The following is a 17,500-nucleotide window of genomic DNA, read 5'->3' as shown; positions in this document are numbered from 1 at the left end:
CGGAATTCGGCGCAATAGAGGCGAAATTTTCATTCTATGTCGATCTAATTATTCTTTGTATATACTTTTTAAATAATATAAGAAATTTTGACGTAAATGACGAACTTATTCGATAAAATACCTCGCATGTGATTGAAGCAAGAAAAAACAATTTTGAGTCCGCGGCTTTCTTAATTTCGACGCTCATTTGTCTACAATCAAGAATGGTGGTCAACGTGGCCGCAATATGCAATGATAGAAAAACATTGCAAGTTTGTGTACGCCTACGTAAGGAACGACGTAGAGAAGGCTGGTGATTGACTCGTAGGGCTCTGAGTCTGTTAAATTGTGATTTTCATTGGCCATGGTGCTCAGTGTGTGCATTGTCAATATCAGCTGGAAAGGATCGCGGGAGCAGGTAAATTCATTATTTTATTTAAAACGAGTTCTCGTTTTTGCTCGGGGTTTCTTCTGGAATGGTAAGGGTCGTCGATACGTTGGTGGGCGTTTTGATAGCCAGCTGAAACGTGGCTTTCCAACTTTTATGTTTTTCATGGTGTTGCAATGTTATTGTTTGTGGAAAAAGATGATATCATAATGTTATTCTTTCGTCGTATCGTTGGGAGGAAATTTGCTCTGGCTGAATTCAAATAAATTCACGTGAGCCAAGAAATGGCACTTATGTATTTAGTTGTTTTTTTGTGTAGATGTTCTTATCGTTAATTAAGATTTGATGTGATTGTGTTATGCTATTCTGTTTCAGATAACACGTAATTAGGTACGTTGGAGAACTCCTCGTTAATATTATTGCTTCAGAAGTTTCGGCAGAATGATTCCCAGGCGGAGGGCCGGTGGAGGCGATGCTGCCCAACCATTAATTTCAGATGAAGAAAGCAGTGGCACCGATGGATCCCTTAGTGAAAGAAGTGACGTTGGAAACATTGCTCTTCTGTTTTTCCTCTATCTTCTTCAAGGAATTCCAATTGGCCTCACCTCTGCCATACCTATGGTGTTACAGAACCGTGGTGCAAGTTACAAACAGCAGGCAGAATTCAGTTTCGTGTATTGGCCGTTTAGGTTAGTTTGAAAATGATCTGTATGCATTACAATGGACACCATAATGTGATTGTTAAGAGAAAAGCCCTCCCCTACTCACTCCTGTCATGCTTTGTAGTCGTGTTAATACTTGTGTGATCGTCTTTTTCCAGTTTGAAATTGTTATGGGCTCCAATTGTGGATTCTTGCTATTCACCGAGGTTCGGTCGAAGAAAAACTTGGCTTATACCATCTCAGTATTTACTTGGCGTTTTTATGTGGTACCTGTCGTTCAATGTGGAATCGTGGCTTGGCGATGCCCATCATAAGGATGGGATGGAACATTCTGAGCATTCGAAATCTAGCCATCCTAATGTGCCTCTCCTTACATTCATTTTCTTCTGCCTTAACTTCTTGGCGGCAACACAGGATATAGCTGTGGATGGATGGGCTCTAACCATGCTGAAAAGGTAATACTGTTTACTTTGTCTCTTCCTCACAATTCCCATGAAAACTATGAATGCCTGGCTCTATCAAGAGCTCACTTAATTATGATAGCTTTACGTGGTCTTCATCAGAAGGTATTGTGCGATGGCAATATTACCTTGTGCTAGTGTGAGAACTTTCTCAGTTGCTGAAAAATTTAAAATTTTATTATTCTGAGACTATTCTTACATGATATTGAATTTATCACTATGGAAATGGCTTGGTGCAGGCAGAGGGAAATCTGCACAATGCTATTAAATTGATGCTGAGATTCATTTCAAGTTACAGTAAAATATCACCAGATTCTTTGCCAATGTTTCTTAATACATTCATTGCATCTTCAGGATTCAGATTAAATTCGTTGAATTATTCTGTACCATTAATATACGTCACAGTTTCCATTTTGTCAGAAAATAAATTAACACATTGCGTACAGATGGCGAGAATTCTCGTCATTTTTTTCCCGAACCTTCCGGATGGATGACGAAGATTCTCGTCATTTAGGCGCGTCAACCTAAACAATTTAAAGCATATACTTAATACGTATTCGCTTGCGATACGCTTTAAAATTGTTTAGGTTGACGTGCCTAAATGACAAGAATCTTCGTCATCCGTCCGAAATGTTCAGGAAAAAAATGACAAGAATTCTCGCCATCCGTACGCAATGTGTTAAAAATACAATCCTGTTCATCACCAAAATCTTGTGAATTGCCCTTTAGCCCCTTAATGGCATTCCTGTGGAATGTCTGAAAAATTGGTAATTGTAATTTATAAATTGATACGTCCACTGCACAAATGCTCAACAATCGCCCACTGAATCAAATCCGCTCATCTAGTAGCCCAACAATGTGAATGCGCTCAGCTAACAGTGTTCGGAGCATAAACGCTCACCTCCAAAGCTTGGAGAGTTGGAGGTGATAGGTTGTGCTTTGGCAACTGCCAGCTGAGCACATTCGTGTTGTTGGGCTCGTAGATGAGCGGATTTGATTCAGTGGGCGATTTACCAGTTTTTGTGCAGCGGAGATATCGAAATATGTAAAATTTTAGGTTTTCCCTGCATATAGATTGATGAAAAATTTCTCGGGATTCCCACCAGGTGTGGTATTGGTTTAGTTCTCTCAACGTTTCAATGGTCATAAAAAGTACCATTAAGAGTAAACCCCTGAAGACTATGGCAGACTCAGCCATTGAAATGTTGGGAGAATTAACCCAAAACAAAACCAGGTGGGAATGCTGAGAAATTTTTCATCATATCGAAATATGTTCGTATTCATTTGATATGATTTTTAAGGAGCATATGTTCATAAATAGTTATGGATTTTTCATGGCTGGTGGAGTATGCAGTTATGACAAGCTTAGCTCCCTGCATCAATTGAGAAGTGGTCATCATATTCATGAATAAAGGTTGTATTCTTTTTTTTAAGGGCAGGTATAAACTTTATTGTTACTTTATTCCTCTATGTACAGGAGCAATGTTGGTCATGCGTCTACTTGCAACAGTGTTGGGCAAACCGCTGGCTACTTTCTTGGCTACGTAGTTTTTATGGCTCTGGAATCAGCAGAGTTTTGCAACAATTACTTAAGGTCGGAGCCATCCCCACAGGGAATTGTGACACTGTCAAGTAAGTTACTTTTATATGAGAAAAATGAAAATGTTGTCTTTACTATGTACTCAAGCTACTCACTTCAAAAGATATTAGACCTAATGGGAATCAAAATTTCTGTCATTTTCTTTAAAAAGTCCGTGGGTAAGTAGAATTTAATAGAAATATGTCATGCAGTTTAATTCCATTAAGATTTCTTTGCCAGAAAAGCTAATGAAGTAGGATATTATTAACCAGGAAGAAGTTAGCATACAACTCATGAGCTTTAATTTGGGACTTAAAACCCCCAGTTATGTTTAATTTTCCTGGGAATACTGTCCGAGAACGGAGATTAAGAGCCAATTATTTGAATGGTGCAGGTGAAGTGTGGCGTGAAAGGAATTTTGTGTTTTGTAAGAAGTGCATTGCAGGTGGCACACATTGGGTCTCCATGGGCTGACCTCTCTGTGGATATTTTGACAGCTTCTTCACACTCAATTTCAATCACAGGCTCAATCAATTCAATATCTCTTTTAGAAGACAGATCAAGGTATCACTGAAAAAAATTTAGAATAAAATGGGCTTCACTATGGTTGACAATGCTTGGATAGCGCAAAGTGGGCGACTCGGCGAAAGTACAGTTGTCCCTCTCTATAACACTATACATGTAGATATGTTCCTGAAGTGTATCGTGCTAGGCAAATTTCTTGATAAGTGAGAGGTTTCTTTAAGGCTGTATTCTTTACACTTTGTGTGGTGTAGCCATACCTTTTATGGAACCTATTTAACACATTTACATGTACAAATAAGTTAAAGTGTTTTTTATTTTATTAAAGCTGAAGATATATCACTAAAATATTAATTTGCTATTTTTAATAAATATCTGTACTTTATAGAGAGATAATAGACAACGCCGCGGAAAACTACGCATCAACAATGTGTACTTTTGGGCCACTTTATTGTCTTTGTTATCTTATTTCATTCAATTCTTCTACTTAAATGACAGCAATGCTACTGAAAAACCAATATCCCATCTGTTAGTTTGAATAAGAATCGGTGGAATCAGAATTGAGAATTGGGAATGGATTTGAAAGAATCAGAATTGGAATTGAAAAAAAGTGACGACGACTCATCCCAAACAAAAACCATGCTTATCGAATTCATGTGAAGCAAGGGATACCTGGATTTTAAAAAATCATATGTAAAATGGGCTTCACAACAATTGATGACAAAAACCATGCATATTACATGATTATTCTTATTTAAAAATTTATGCATTCCTATTATGTATTACTTTCATGAAAACTGTAATAGAATTAGCTCTGCCATTCTAGTTTGTAGTTAATTGGGATAATTGCTGAGCAGTGAGGTAATGTGTGACCAGAGACTATGCTTTATTTTGACTTGAACACAAAAATTAATGCTTAAGGGTATAGCTTTTTGGAATTTTGTCAAAGACATGTAAACCTAAATTGAGTTTTCTAACACTGAAGTCCTTTCATTTGCAGTCTATGAATGAATTGTTATCATTTTTTTATTATTTCATCTTATTTGCATGTTGAGTACATGATTTTTAGAATAAATTTATTGCTATCAAACTGAATTTACGTTAATTAATTTCTTCTGTAGGAAAATGTTTGCATGTGTGAGTTGTTAGAGATCAGTTTCAGCAGAGTACAAGTGTTAGATGGAGTGCATAATACTTAGATCTATATAGAAGTTCTGACTGATTTCTGCCTTTGTTCTTTACAGGTTTCCTCTACTTCTGGGGAATGGTGTTTATAGCCACGACTACACTCGTTGGTCTGACAAAAAGAGAGTTGAACACGAGTTCTTCGATTGACGATGGAGTGGAAATAAGGAGTGAGCACCCAAACATTGGAGTTCGCCAAACATATAAACTCCTCTGGGATATAATTCATTTGCCTACCATCAAATCGACAATGCTTATTCTTCTAACTAGTAAAGTAAGTAAATAAGTTTTGATAGTTTGAATCGGAGAGGTTACTCTAAAAGCGAGGGGTCCAACATGTTGCTCTACCTCAGGAGACGCATAAATACGCAGGCTTTTATGATAAGTGGTGCTGTGAAAACTCTAATATTTTCTTTAATAGCAGGGATGGTCGGATCGGATACCTCGGATCCAAATACCCGCGGACATTGCCCGTCATCAGATATATCAGACCCAAAGTCGCAGAAGACATCGGATCTGGATCCGAAGTTACGTAGGAGAATTTCAGCCATGGAAAATAAAAAAGGCTAAATACGACTGGCACATACTGTGACTCTTCCCAAGAGATTGAACAATCATCGGGGGAATCTCAGTGGGGGAATAGGATAATAACTATGTCAAAAGTAACTACGTCGCAGATTTCAGAAAACCACCCTCGGCCGTTCATCAGCCTGTGCCTCTTCTTCCCGTTTTTTTTTTCCAAAATCACAAGGACCATAAATCATTGTCTTCGTTAGGGGTGGGGTCTATAACTAGGGGGAGCAATTTTTAAACAAGAGTGTACAAATTAGAGGGTTTCAAACTAATGTCAAAACCCTTCATAATCGAAAAAAAAAAAAACTTCATTTTTCAAAGAAATCTATTGTAAATTCATGATTTTTCAATATTTTGTTTCCTTTTATGAAGGAAAGTACTTGAATAATCACTTTGTTTAACAGTAGAAATATGAAAATGTATTTGGATCCGAAAATATCCGATCCGAAAGATCCGGCTCCGAAAATCAAGGATCCGATCCGAATCCTGATTCGAAAAAAATCCTAGATCCGTCCATTCCTATTTAATAGCTGCACAACAGCCTTTTTTTCAACGCACGTGTGAAGAGAATTATGTACGTAGGTGGATGCATTCCCCAAAATTATACACATGTATTTTTAATTGCTTATTGAAGGTTGTAATTTTTCATTATGTTAATACAATTTTCAGTTACGAAATACCTTGTCAATGCTTCAGAAGCAAAATGGGCAAAGCACTGGACAGTTCCTGACTTCACAATGGTAAAATTGGTACTTTAAATAAATAGTACCAAAAAAAACTATTGCGGAGGCTTCCATGGTGATTAAATTCATAATTGGTTTCAGGGTTAATTCCAGATCGACACATTTTTGGTGGACAACAGTTTTGGGCATGTTCCAGCTCCTGTCTTTGTGTCCAAAACCCCAAAAATATTGAACACAAAGGCTGGAACGCGCCCAAAACTGTCGTCCACCGAAAATGAGTCAATGCTGAATTGACTCAGAAACCAACCATCTAAAAAAAACATTGACACGTATTCATTTAAAATTACACCAGTTTAATGCCATATTTGAGTTTGTCTGCAGCATATATTGCAACAAGTGCAGACATGCAAAAGTTATGCCTTTGAATCTTCTGTTTATTACTTTACTCGCACTCAACCCATGAAACCAATTTTGCATATAGATGACTATGTTCTCACAACACATATCTCAAAATTTGGCCGGTTTGAGACAGGCATCTCAAACAAAGTGTAATGACGTTTGAAATAAATAAATAAAAGCAAAAAAAACAACTTTTTGTTTGTAAATGTTTGTTTCTTTTTCAGTTTTATGAATTTTTGGTTTTCAATTTCAGTGTACAGTTAAAAATATAAATCGTTTCTTTTCCTCTCCTGAAAAGTTGTTACTTTTGAGATAGGTGTTGTTAGAACTTAGCCATCAATATAAGACATTAATCGTATCCCACCTTAATCGTATCACTAATTTAATAATATCATACACAGCTGGCCAAAATCCTTAGCGTGCATTTCTGAGTTTTATGAAATTCGGTAGTCGATGATGTTGTTTCTAGTTTTGAGTCATGGTTGGGAGGAAATATGGATAGTTTTTAGTTTATAAAATATGATATTCTTCCAAAAAATTGAGGATTTCTTGTTACCCACGAAAAACAGCTCTGCGGACTGTTTTCTTCACCAATTGCTCATTTAGAATAAAACTTTTCTAGTGCAGTTCTGTTTTTCAGGTTGGTTTGTACAAAGATTAATGCACTTAACATGTGCATCAGTTTTTTGGGGAAAGTATATAATAAATAGCTCAGGATATCCAGTGCAAATTAATGCATAGGAAAAGCAAATTTCAATGTGAATTCTGGGGTTTACCCACGTATCCGGAAATTTTGTTTGTCATGATTTTCACCAATTTAAATAATTGATTGTCTGTTTATTCTTCCTTCATTGATTATTTCTTTTTAGATTGGCTTCTCAGCTTGTGATGCTGTTACCAGCCTAAAATTAATGGATGCTGGCGTCCCAAAAGAAGAGTTAGCAATGCTGGCTGTGCCTTTGGTTCCTCTACAAATAGTTTTGCCCTTGATAATTAGCAAGTATACCTCTGGGCCACGTCCCATGGATTTGTACTTGAAAGCAGTGCCCTATAGGTAAGTTGTTTTTTTTGAGTGGCATACTTGTATTTCACATTATAATTACAGTCAAACCTATTTATGACAAACTTCTTGTGATTAAGAAAGCATTTTGTTATGTGGAGGTGTTTGCTGTGCATGGTTTGAGAATCTCTAATGGAATCAAAACCCATTACTGGATTAATAATGATAATGGTAAATATTTTGGAATGCTTACATCAGATATATGTAATTGCTCAAATTAAGAAGATAACTCTTGATCTCCAAAGTCAATTTATTAATTTCACTATGGCATCAGTTGAGCCTCTTTTGCCCCTGACATCACGTATTGTCACGTATTGCTGTTATTGCCTAAGATGATTTGTCCAGGCCTGTCAAGTTATTCAAAGTCAAATTGTTACATATCTTGGAAAGGTTCATTTTTTAGCATGTTCAAAAAATTGTAAATCACAGCAGCCGAAATTATTACTGGGGCAAGCAAGCTGTATACTTAATTATTTTTTGTACTTTATGCATGTTTTATTCCTTTGTCTTGATTAACGTTGTTGGCATTATTGTATCTAGATCAAATAACATCAGGCATCATCTGATTCCTTACAAAATAACTGTGTGAATTTCCACGTGAAACGCCACCTACTCTTACTGCCAAAGAGATGGGAATGGGAGTTTGTGTTCCCCCAGAGAGTAAAGGACAGAAAAGAATGCTGTGTAGGTGTAACTCAGTATCCAGTACACTCCAATTTTCACCTGTCTTGGTGCCTTAACTTCCCCTGCCGCATGCATATTTCGATGGCTTGTGGAATACATGGGATGGAGATGCAAATGAAACAGAGAACTGACATTGAAAAGTTACTTAGAATGGATTAGTAAGAATTTTAATGATTTTTTTGTAATAGAATTCAGTGTAAAAAAATTTGATTCTCCTTTCTCCTTAAAAAAATCTGGTTTTATGAATCTCTGGGAGGTCCATGAACTGTTATTAGTCATGGCTTGTTGCTCTACTTTGCCAAATGGAGGGTGCTCATTGGTTACTGCCTCTTGGGGTAAAGGCATTGGTTGCCGAAGATTAATTGGAACATATCGGGACTTTTGCACTTTGCCCCAATTAAGCGGCTGCCCCAATTAGGCGAACTATCCTGTCTATGGGCATAAACAAACGTTGAAATGATGAAAAAAAAAACTAAGGAATGTTTATAATGCAACATAAGTTTTTTTCAAACTATTAATTTGATTAATAAATCAGCGATTCAAGTTAATTTATTATCATTTTTAAGAATTATAACAATTTAGTTTCAAATATTTTTCACAGCCTCGGGCGACACTGAATGAATGTCTTTTAATAAGTCCTATTAAAGAAAAATCTTATCCTCGTGCGGATAGCATAACAACAAGAGCTTTCAAAATAGGGCAAGAATAGGCGTATTTGTGAAAAATAAGAGTAAATCAAAGGAGGAAAATATAAAAAAATAGTATTCTGAAAACAAAAAATTTTAATTTAGTCGCCAGTATAGAGTCTATGTCGCTGACTCATGGCCCAATAAAGCGGCATGCTGTCCCAATTAAGCGGAGAATACTCTGGGATATTCTGCCATTGGGTTCTGTTCTTCAAGATCTGCCCCAATTAAGCGGCTGCCCCAAGTAACCGGTGGACCCAGTAAATGGAATCTACTCTATATGCTTAGGGGGAAGAGGTGTAATCAACTCAGTATAAATTCATTTTGAAGTGTAATGCCTCTATATGGTAAAAAACTGTCTCTTATTCTCTCCTCAGGTTAGCGTTTGGTCTCCTTGCAGCATTTATAGTGTGGATTACTCCATCTCTCATACACAATGGATCTGTTCCCTCATATTATTACATTCTCCTCCTCGCTAGTTATTCTTTCCACCAGGTGAGTCTGTGCATGAAATTTCTGTGGCATTTGTAATTCTTTGTGCTTTTGTTCCAACATATTTTTAACACTTGGGCAGTCGAGATTTCTCGCATAGCATGAGTACATAGTTGCATAAATGAAATTAACTCAAGCTTCAGACCAGGTCAATGGGTGTCTAAATGTCAACAATAAATACTAGCTCTTAGAAAACTGAATTTATGAATTAAAAATGTCAGTTAGGATCCTGAAGATGGTGGCAAACTTAACCACAGAGCGTTGGCATTTATGAACTCATTGACATAGTGAAGCTGGAGGAATTTTCATTAAGGCACTCAGTGCTCCAGAGGTATTTTTGTGTTGAGGTTATTGAGATTAGAATTTATATGACGTTATTTCCATAAACATGGCACATTTTATTTAGCTTTTTGAATTGATTCATTAAAATGTTGCACAGTTTTGCATGGAAGCTAGCAGATAATATTCCATGCATGTACAAAGTGTAACCACTTTACAGCTACAATCACCTCTACTGCCCGACAACCACCCAATATTATTATGTATTAGATTTAGCCAAAGCACCGCATGGAGCAAATAACTTTGTACGTACTTTGTATCTTGTTCTAGACCTATAAATAAAATATTTAACTGAACAGTATATTACTTATATACTTTCGTATTTTTTGTCAAAAATTATTTTTACAATAAAAAAATAAAATCACTAGAATTCAGGTCTTCCAAAATCAGACTACCTTTTAAAAGCTTGTATTTCATAATACATATTGTGGGTGATTCGTTTTTCTCACTCATTAATAAACGTACGTAGTTGAAGTTCTATCGTCTATTGTAACTGTTGTCTTTGCCATATTGGAGGATATAATTATGATAAAATAAAACTCTCATTGAGAATGAAAAAAATAGAATAATTAACAGATCCGATTAGAGTAAAAAGACTTTTAAAATATGAACACTGCATGCCGAAACTTAAGGCTAAACACGACAGGCACTTGGTGGACTTAGGCAAAACCAAAATTCAACAATGAAAAAAATTAGCATCGCATGGGCACGATCGAAGAAAGTGAGACCAGAATCCCCAGTCGAAGAAATCGAAACTGAACTTTCTCAGAGTTGTACAGAAGTGACAAGATCACACGACTGCAAGATGCTACTGCTTATCTCGTGCGTTCCTGAGTTGTTTGTTACCTCCCCTCAAGTCCATCAAGCACCTCAAAGCTTTGAAGAAAGAGGTAGGGCGCTCCTTCCCCTACGCGACCCCTCCCCTTGCCATGCTTCCGCTGCCTCCCCTTCCTCTTGCCGAGCGATCGAGTCCTTCAAGTACCCTCACCTCGCCGCAGGCGACGCCCTACGATGGCTCCTGTTTTAGTCATTATTATTCGGTAATTTATGACTTAATGCTTGCATATTTCTTGGTTTTGAAACTCGCAATCGACTATTAGCATAGTTGGGGATTTCCTGTTGTGATTACTTTTGGCTTAAAACAATGCGTTCAGTTAATTCCTACCTGTTTGAATTGCAATATCCACTTGATGTAAATTTGGATAAGCCAGGGAGAACATATACAGTAACTTTTATACAATGGCAAAAATTTCACTCCGATATTTTCATTCTCACCGCTTAAATTAGAAAACGTATTTACCGGGCAATCACCTTTCGTGTTAATTATTGAGAAATCATTATGCTAGTTCAATTTCAGTGATTTTATATAGCAGTTGTACCCCGTGCAGCATTTATTCAGAGAACTCGCTTAGATGTATGATTATATTTTTATTAAAGCTCAAACAGAATACTTGATTCTATTATTCAAAAAAATGAAAAAATATGTAACAAATCATTATTAATTGATATGCGGTTGAGTTTATCTGCTAAAAACATGGGGAAAACACCAAAAATTGTTTTTTTTTTTTAATTCTTGGGATGTTCCAGAGTGAAAATGGTGAATCTAACCCAGCCATTCAAAAGAACAATAAAAAATATACATATAATAATTATGTAGAAGTTTTCCAAAAATTGCCTACATTACCTAAAAATGCTTTAAAAAATTCAAATATTTTTCCCAAGCTCAATTTTGATTCAAAAAGTCTTTAAAAAATCAAAGTGTTTATGGACATAAACATATATGCTCATGAATTTTTACAGATTTTTTTTAAAGCAAAGGATTACTCAGGAAATTTTTTTCGAAAAAAACATTTTTACGAAGAGAGACCTGTAGGACCACATAAGCATCTAAAATTTTCGCTGAAGGGGTTTCTAATTACAGCAGATTCCTGATTATCCGGCTGTGGTTTATCCGAGTGGTGGATTATCCATGCATGAGTTCACAGCCCTTCGAAGTTTTATGTGATCTTAATAAAAAAATGAAATCGGAGGCAAAATCACCAAGATATTTGCATTTTTTTAAATACAATAAAAATCAATGTAGTGAACCTCTATACATCATAAACCTCCATTCTTCATACCACCCCTATTGTCCCATCAGATTTACATGTAAACTTACAGGCTAACCTCTTTGTAGAGAACCTCTTTATCTCGTAAAACCTCCACTTATCATACCAAGGAGACACCTCCGAGATGGCCTAACTACCTCTGCATATCGTACCGAGACAACTAGAGCCCATTAATGCAGCCTTGATTACGTACATGGAATGGCATTTTCAGCGATAAATGTTTCACGTTAATTTTTTTTTCTTATACACCTGTAATGTGCTGTAATTTTCACGTTAATCATTAATTACCCCCATTTTGTTCCATATGAGAGCACACTTAACAGTAAATAAGAAAAAAGGTATCCAACTATCCTCATCATTTTAAGTGACTGTTGAATTAAGAGAGATCACATAATTGAATCATGGTAAAAATCATGCGATAGCACTCGCTTTCTGTAATTAATGAATAATAAATATATGTTCACTAATGCATGCATGTTTGTTTAAACACATAAATATAATGGTATAAAAGAAAGTACTGCCTTTCATTTATAAGGATATGAAGAAATGGTGTCTATCACTGAAACCTCTCTTCAATAGTGAACCTCCATACATCAAATTGCCCAAATTTTGGTCCCCTCCATTATGATGTAAAGAGGTTTTACTGTACAATGCTACACTGGGTTAAGTATTTCCATTTGAATCACTTCTTTTGGGGGAATTATTTTATTTACTCGCTGATAAGGAATGTTTCAAGTTTCCTTGGATGTCTGCTGCAGCATTGTAGACGACGATCAGTGGTCGGGAAAAAACTCTCGATTTATTTTAGAAGGTTCAATGGTTAATCATTCATAAAAACTTTAGAAATGTTACCTAGAATCTTTAATTGCAAATTTTATATCGCCAATGCACAATTATTTCCATGGCCTCACTTGCGGTGGAATACGGCTACTGCACAATGGTATAATTGTGCACCCGTTGCCTTCATGGGAGGAGTTCCGTGCTCCTCTTCTCCAAACATCACGGTGCAGGATCGGGCTCAGTGATTATGTATCTGTGTCCCACTGCAGTTGCATCCCGGGCAACTTCTGCGAGACGCTACTAGATGGCATGGTTCCTATCAGTGTGGTTTCCTATGTCGTGCGGTACTTTTGAAGGATTCGTGCAAACCATTTTTCTGAATCCATGACCTCGCAGCCAAGGGTGTATGGTTTTCGGAAACCAGGAATTATGTCTAGTAGTAGGAATAATAGTACAATCACATATTCACTGCAAACAAGATCGCGGTCAGGAAGATAAAGCTTTTGGCGATTTTGTAAAGCAATCTAAAATAATAGACGATTCGTGTAAGTAATAATAGATTGTTTGATTTACGTAAATTATGAAAATCACATGAAATAATGGTGAAGCTTGGATTATTCGTGTTTACCGATTATTCGTTTCGCCTCTCCCCATCATTAGCCCAGATAATCAGGGGTGTAATGTATTTACTTTCGAGTGCCTAATCCTAAATAAGAATATAGCCGCATGCAGATTTGACCGTCTTATCCCTCTATAGCCTTTATCTATGCTATAGTTTTTTTCTCAACATTAACTTGCAGGAGGTTTGTTAAATGAGGATTTTTACTGTACTGAATTTGGCTGTTGTTTTTCAGGTGGCTGTGTACAGTATGTTTGTTGCAGTGATGGCCTTTTTCGCTCGTGTCAGCGATCCCGCCGTTGGAGGCACGTACATGACGCTGCTCAACACTTTGTCTAATCTTGGAGGGAACTGGCCTTCCACCTTGGCCTTGTGGATGGTTGATTCGCTCACATGGACTGCATGTAAACTGCCTAATGGTTCTCAACTAGAGGGTATTGACTGCAGCTCAGAGCAGGAGGTTGCCGTGAGTTATTGCTGTTTTTGAATGAAATTTTAATTCTTTAGTTCTAGCTATAAGCCTAATTTATTCTGTCCCAACCTTAGAGGTCTTCATCATTCGATGGATGCATAAGATGTTGATGTTGGTGCATATATGGTGCCTAACATCGTAATTAATATCTTAAGATCCTTTCTCAATCAAAACATTCATTTGAAATGAATTTACAGCATTTTACTTTATGAAGTGATCCATGTAACGAGTGACTCTGTACGCAGTCACACACACACACACACGGCTAACTGGTAGCATACCTGACCTGAATATGGATGTTGGAATCCTGGCAAAGGCAAACTATGTTTTTATACACATTTCACCCTTGGTATACATATATGTATTTGAACCTGTGCACGTGATTGTGTAAATAGTCTTTCATTTATCATCATCATCATCATCAACAATCAACTGGTCAACAATCCTAGGATTGGTTTGATGCAGCTCTCCACTCAGTTCTCCTATCAGTTAATCTTTTCACACCTACGTATTTCTTCTCTTTCACATCTCTTTTTACTTGTTCCAAATATTTTGTCCGGGGTCTTCCTTTTCCATTCTTGCCTTCCACTTGTCCTTCGACGATTGTCTTCATCAGGCCATCATGTCTCAAGATGTGGCCTATAAGGATGTTCCGTCTTCTTATTAAGGTTTTCATGAGGCTTCTCTTCTCTCCTACCCTTCTTAGGACTTCCTCGTTAGTCTTTCATTATTGAATCAAAACTTGAAGCTTTTGTGTAGAGGAAGGGCTCTGTTTTAATAATGAAAGACATTTTGTTTCTTCCCCAAGATTATAAAAATTCCTATTTTATTACTGGTTTCGGCTATTACACCATTATCAAATACTTCAAGTATACATACTTAGCACAATAGCCGAAACTGGCAATAAAATAGAAATTTTAATAAACTTGTGGAAGAAACAAAATGTCTTTCATTATTAATAGTCTCTTGTTACATGCAGTATTGGAACAATGTTCAGTCACCTTTGAAAACCATAGAATAGCAATTGTAAACATCCACTGCACCATAATTTATACCATAATGGCAAGGAACAGTTTGCCTTAATTTTTCCCTCAAGTCCCTTGTGTTTAAATATCTTCCCCATTCAATTTCTTTCCCAGAAATAGTTGGGACTATCTTTGGAGATTTACAGTAATTACATCCCACCAATCTTCTGCCCCCTTAATGGCCATTGAAAGTTAGGTCAATAAAAAATCTGTGAAACATCACAAAGCTGATTATGTTAATTTCATCTAACTTGGAGTTTCACCATCAAGTATCCATGTTATAACTTGATTTACTTGACCATTATTTTGCAGAGAGATGAAGGAAAGCATGTGTAATTATTGTACAATTGTATAAGTATTGCCAATATTTTCTGTGACTACAAAATCACATATTTTTATATCAACTTTAAGTAAAAATAGAAAAAAAAGCTTTCACTGATAACTTTTTTTGAAACTGAAATTTTTTAACTGAAATTTCATTGCATACTATTATTTTGATTCAAATTGTGTATTGCTGGCGATGGAGTGAAATGTGTAGACTTATGTAACTGTGTTTACTTTAATTTACAGGTGTGTGAGAGGTCATCTGGAGTTTGCTCTACCCTCATCGATGGCTACTTCATTGAAACATTTGTGTGTACAGTGCTGGGAGTATTATGGCTATTTTGGGGACGACCTGTGATAAACTCTCTCCAGTCAAAGGACCACTCGTCCTGGCTAGTTTTTAGCAGGGGACGTTAATTATCTTGTTGAATCTGTTTGATGGTGGCATGAAACTTTGTGGAACACGAAAAATTTTTTTTTTGACACTTGTGAAAAACTTCACTGTTGTGTAAACGTTTGCAACACAAAAACATTGAGTGGAAGTATTTTTTTTAGTAGCCTCAAGAAGTGCCTATTGAGGGTCCAAAACAAATTTTTGGCGTACGGTCTCAATTTTGTAATTGAATGAACTTTTTTTTCTTTAAGAGTTGAGTTTTGCTACATTTTTATAGGATTGTATTTTGTGAATACGCACACATTTGTTTTAGAAGCATACCATTGGAATCATTGTAGAGCGTGAACTGGAGAGGTGTTATTCATGGAGAATTTTTTAGCCAAATGGGATTATTTATTAGAATTGGTATTCATAAAATTTAATATCATGTCTATTGATGAATACTTCGCTTAATATAATTTTCTGAGTGTCAAAATATGTTGGAGAAAAGTTGAGCAGAAGTTCAAACTAGATGTATAAGAGAGGCAATTGACATTTCAGTTTTTTCCTCCCATAAATCTACAACTGTATGGTAATGTCAAAAATTTTAAATGTGCCTACTGGTCTGCATTTTTTACTTTTGTTCTGTTACATTTGTTTGTTGCTTGTTTAATAAGGTTTTCCCATACAAATATGAAAAAATGTTTGAAATTATACTGTAAATTTTATTTTTGAATCAAATTCAGCGAAACCTTGACCCATAGTATCCCTTTTTGTCATAAACTTCCTGATGTACAAATGGTGGGAGGATATGTTATGCAATAACACTTGGATGTACGTCCAAGCAGCAAGTAGTGTCTATTCATACGGATAAGGATGAGAAGTTCTGCTGATTCCGGGGCTAGGTCCTAGAACATTCGTAGAAGATGAAGGAGGAAAAGGCGAGGAATATGGTGGTTTTCTATTATTTTTTTATTGCCTAAATTGAAAGATTATTACTCCTGGAGTGCATTTTTTACGCTTTTATAATTTTAAATGACGAAATCTATTTTTCGCGATTACATGAAAAGTGAAAATTTCAAGCGCGCGAAAACGCGACAGCTAAATATGAATGCTGGGAAAACTCCGTGTGACGTCGTTCTGGTTCCCGCTGCCGCAAGTGAGGTGACCTTGGGGCGAAGCTCTTAGCGCTGATACGACTTAGGATGCTAGCAGGTAGCGCTTGGCTTAAATAAGGGTTATCAATACCTTATCAAACAAAGAAAACTTTCCGTCCTTAGCCAGTTTTAATAGGTGATTATTAAGACATTGAGCTCTGTGTCTCATGCATGCATTGGTAACCTCAGACGATGTAAAACTCCTATCTACTCGTATAGAAACTAGGTCCCTGTCACGTCACGTGGAGTGGCATCGCATGGGCGCCAATCTGGACTTTATCAAATGCGGTTAAAATTGACCATTGCCATTCGACAAAACCGGGAATTTTAAAACCAAATAATTTGTATATTATGAATAAACTAATGGTGGGTAACGAATTGCAATCAATGCCTTTCGTTTTCTTCGATGAAGGAAACTACCCTATTGTCTCATGGATCTAAATCTCCACGGAAGTAACTGGCCGGTTGTGTTAGAATGCAAGGCACCGTTGGTCACAACTTGTCTTACAATCAATTAATATCATTTAAATAAGCGACGTATTCCATTTTAGCAATTTAGATGGATACCGTGACTGTCAACAGGCATTACCATTTGCCTTTCTACTGACTTCTAGCCAGAGATATTCGTATTTTTTCAAGCAATGACTTTTCCAAGTTTAGCTATGCCCCTTTAAGACATTTTTAATCAATAAACGATCTTCTCTATATTTTAACTACATACTTGATTATGTTGATGCAACGTTGATACTATCACCTCATGTAAACAGAAGCTGCCACACATAATTCGAACGGTACCTCACCCAATCCCATCAAAGGCTTTCATTGAATTGTTGACTATTTAACGGCAAAACACCGACTAAGAGAGGTTCTACCTACTGTAGCTAAAAATGAACCCACGTAAATAAATAATGGTTTAACTCATCACCTTTCTCAATATGGTATTTCATGCA

General features: G+C 36.4%; 1 protein-coding gene across 1 annotated transcript; it reads left to right on the top strand.

Annotated features, from left to right (window-relative positions):
• The first annotated feature begins 184 nt into the window (after nt 1–184).
• LOC124159551 (acetyl-coenzyme A transporter 1) lies at nt 185–16,107 on the top strand. The gene is made up of 9 exons (XM_046535431.1): nt 185–397; nt 743–1,056; nt 1,188–1,484; nt 2,968–3,122; nt 4,836–5,050; nt 7,301–7,485; nt 9,239–9,356; nt 13,435–13,665; nt 15,267–16,107. The coding sequence occupies exons 2-9, from the start codon at nt 809–811 to the stop codon at nt 15,435–15,437; spliced, it is 1,620 nt and encodes a 539-aa protein (XP_046391387.1). The 5' UTR covers nt 185–397; nt 743–808; the 3' UTR covers nt 15,438–16,107.
• The last annotated feature ends 1,393 nt before the right edge of the window (nt 16,108–17,500 follow it).

The sequence above is a fragment of the Ischnura elegans genome, chromosome 5 (genome assembly GCF_921293095.1).
Source record: "Ischnura elegans chromosome 5, ioIscEleg1.1, whole genome shotgun sequence".
NCBI lineage: Eukaryota > Metazoa > Arthropoda > Insecta > Odonata > Coenagrionidae > Ischnura > Ischnura elegans.
The sequence above is the reverse complement of the archived record's forward strand: the minus strand, read 5'-3'. Positions and strand labels throughout refer to the sequence as shown.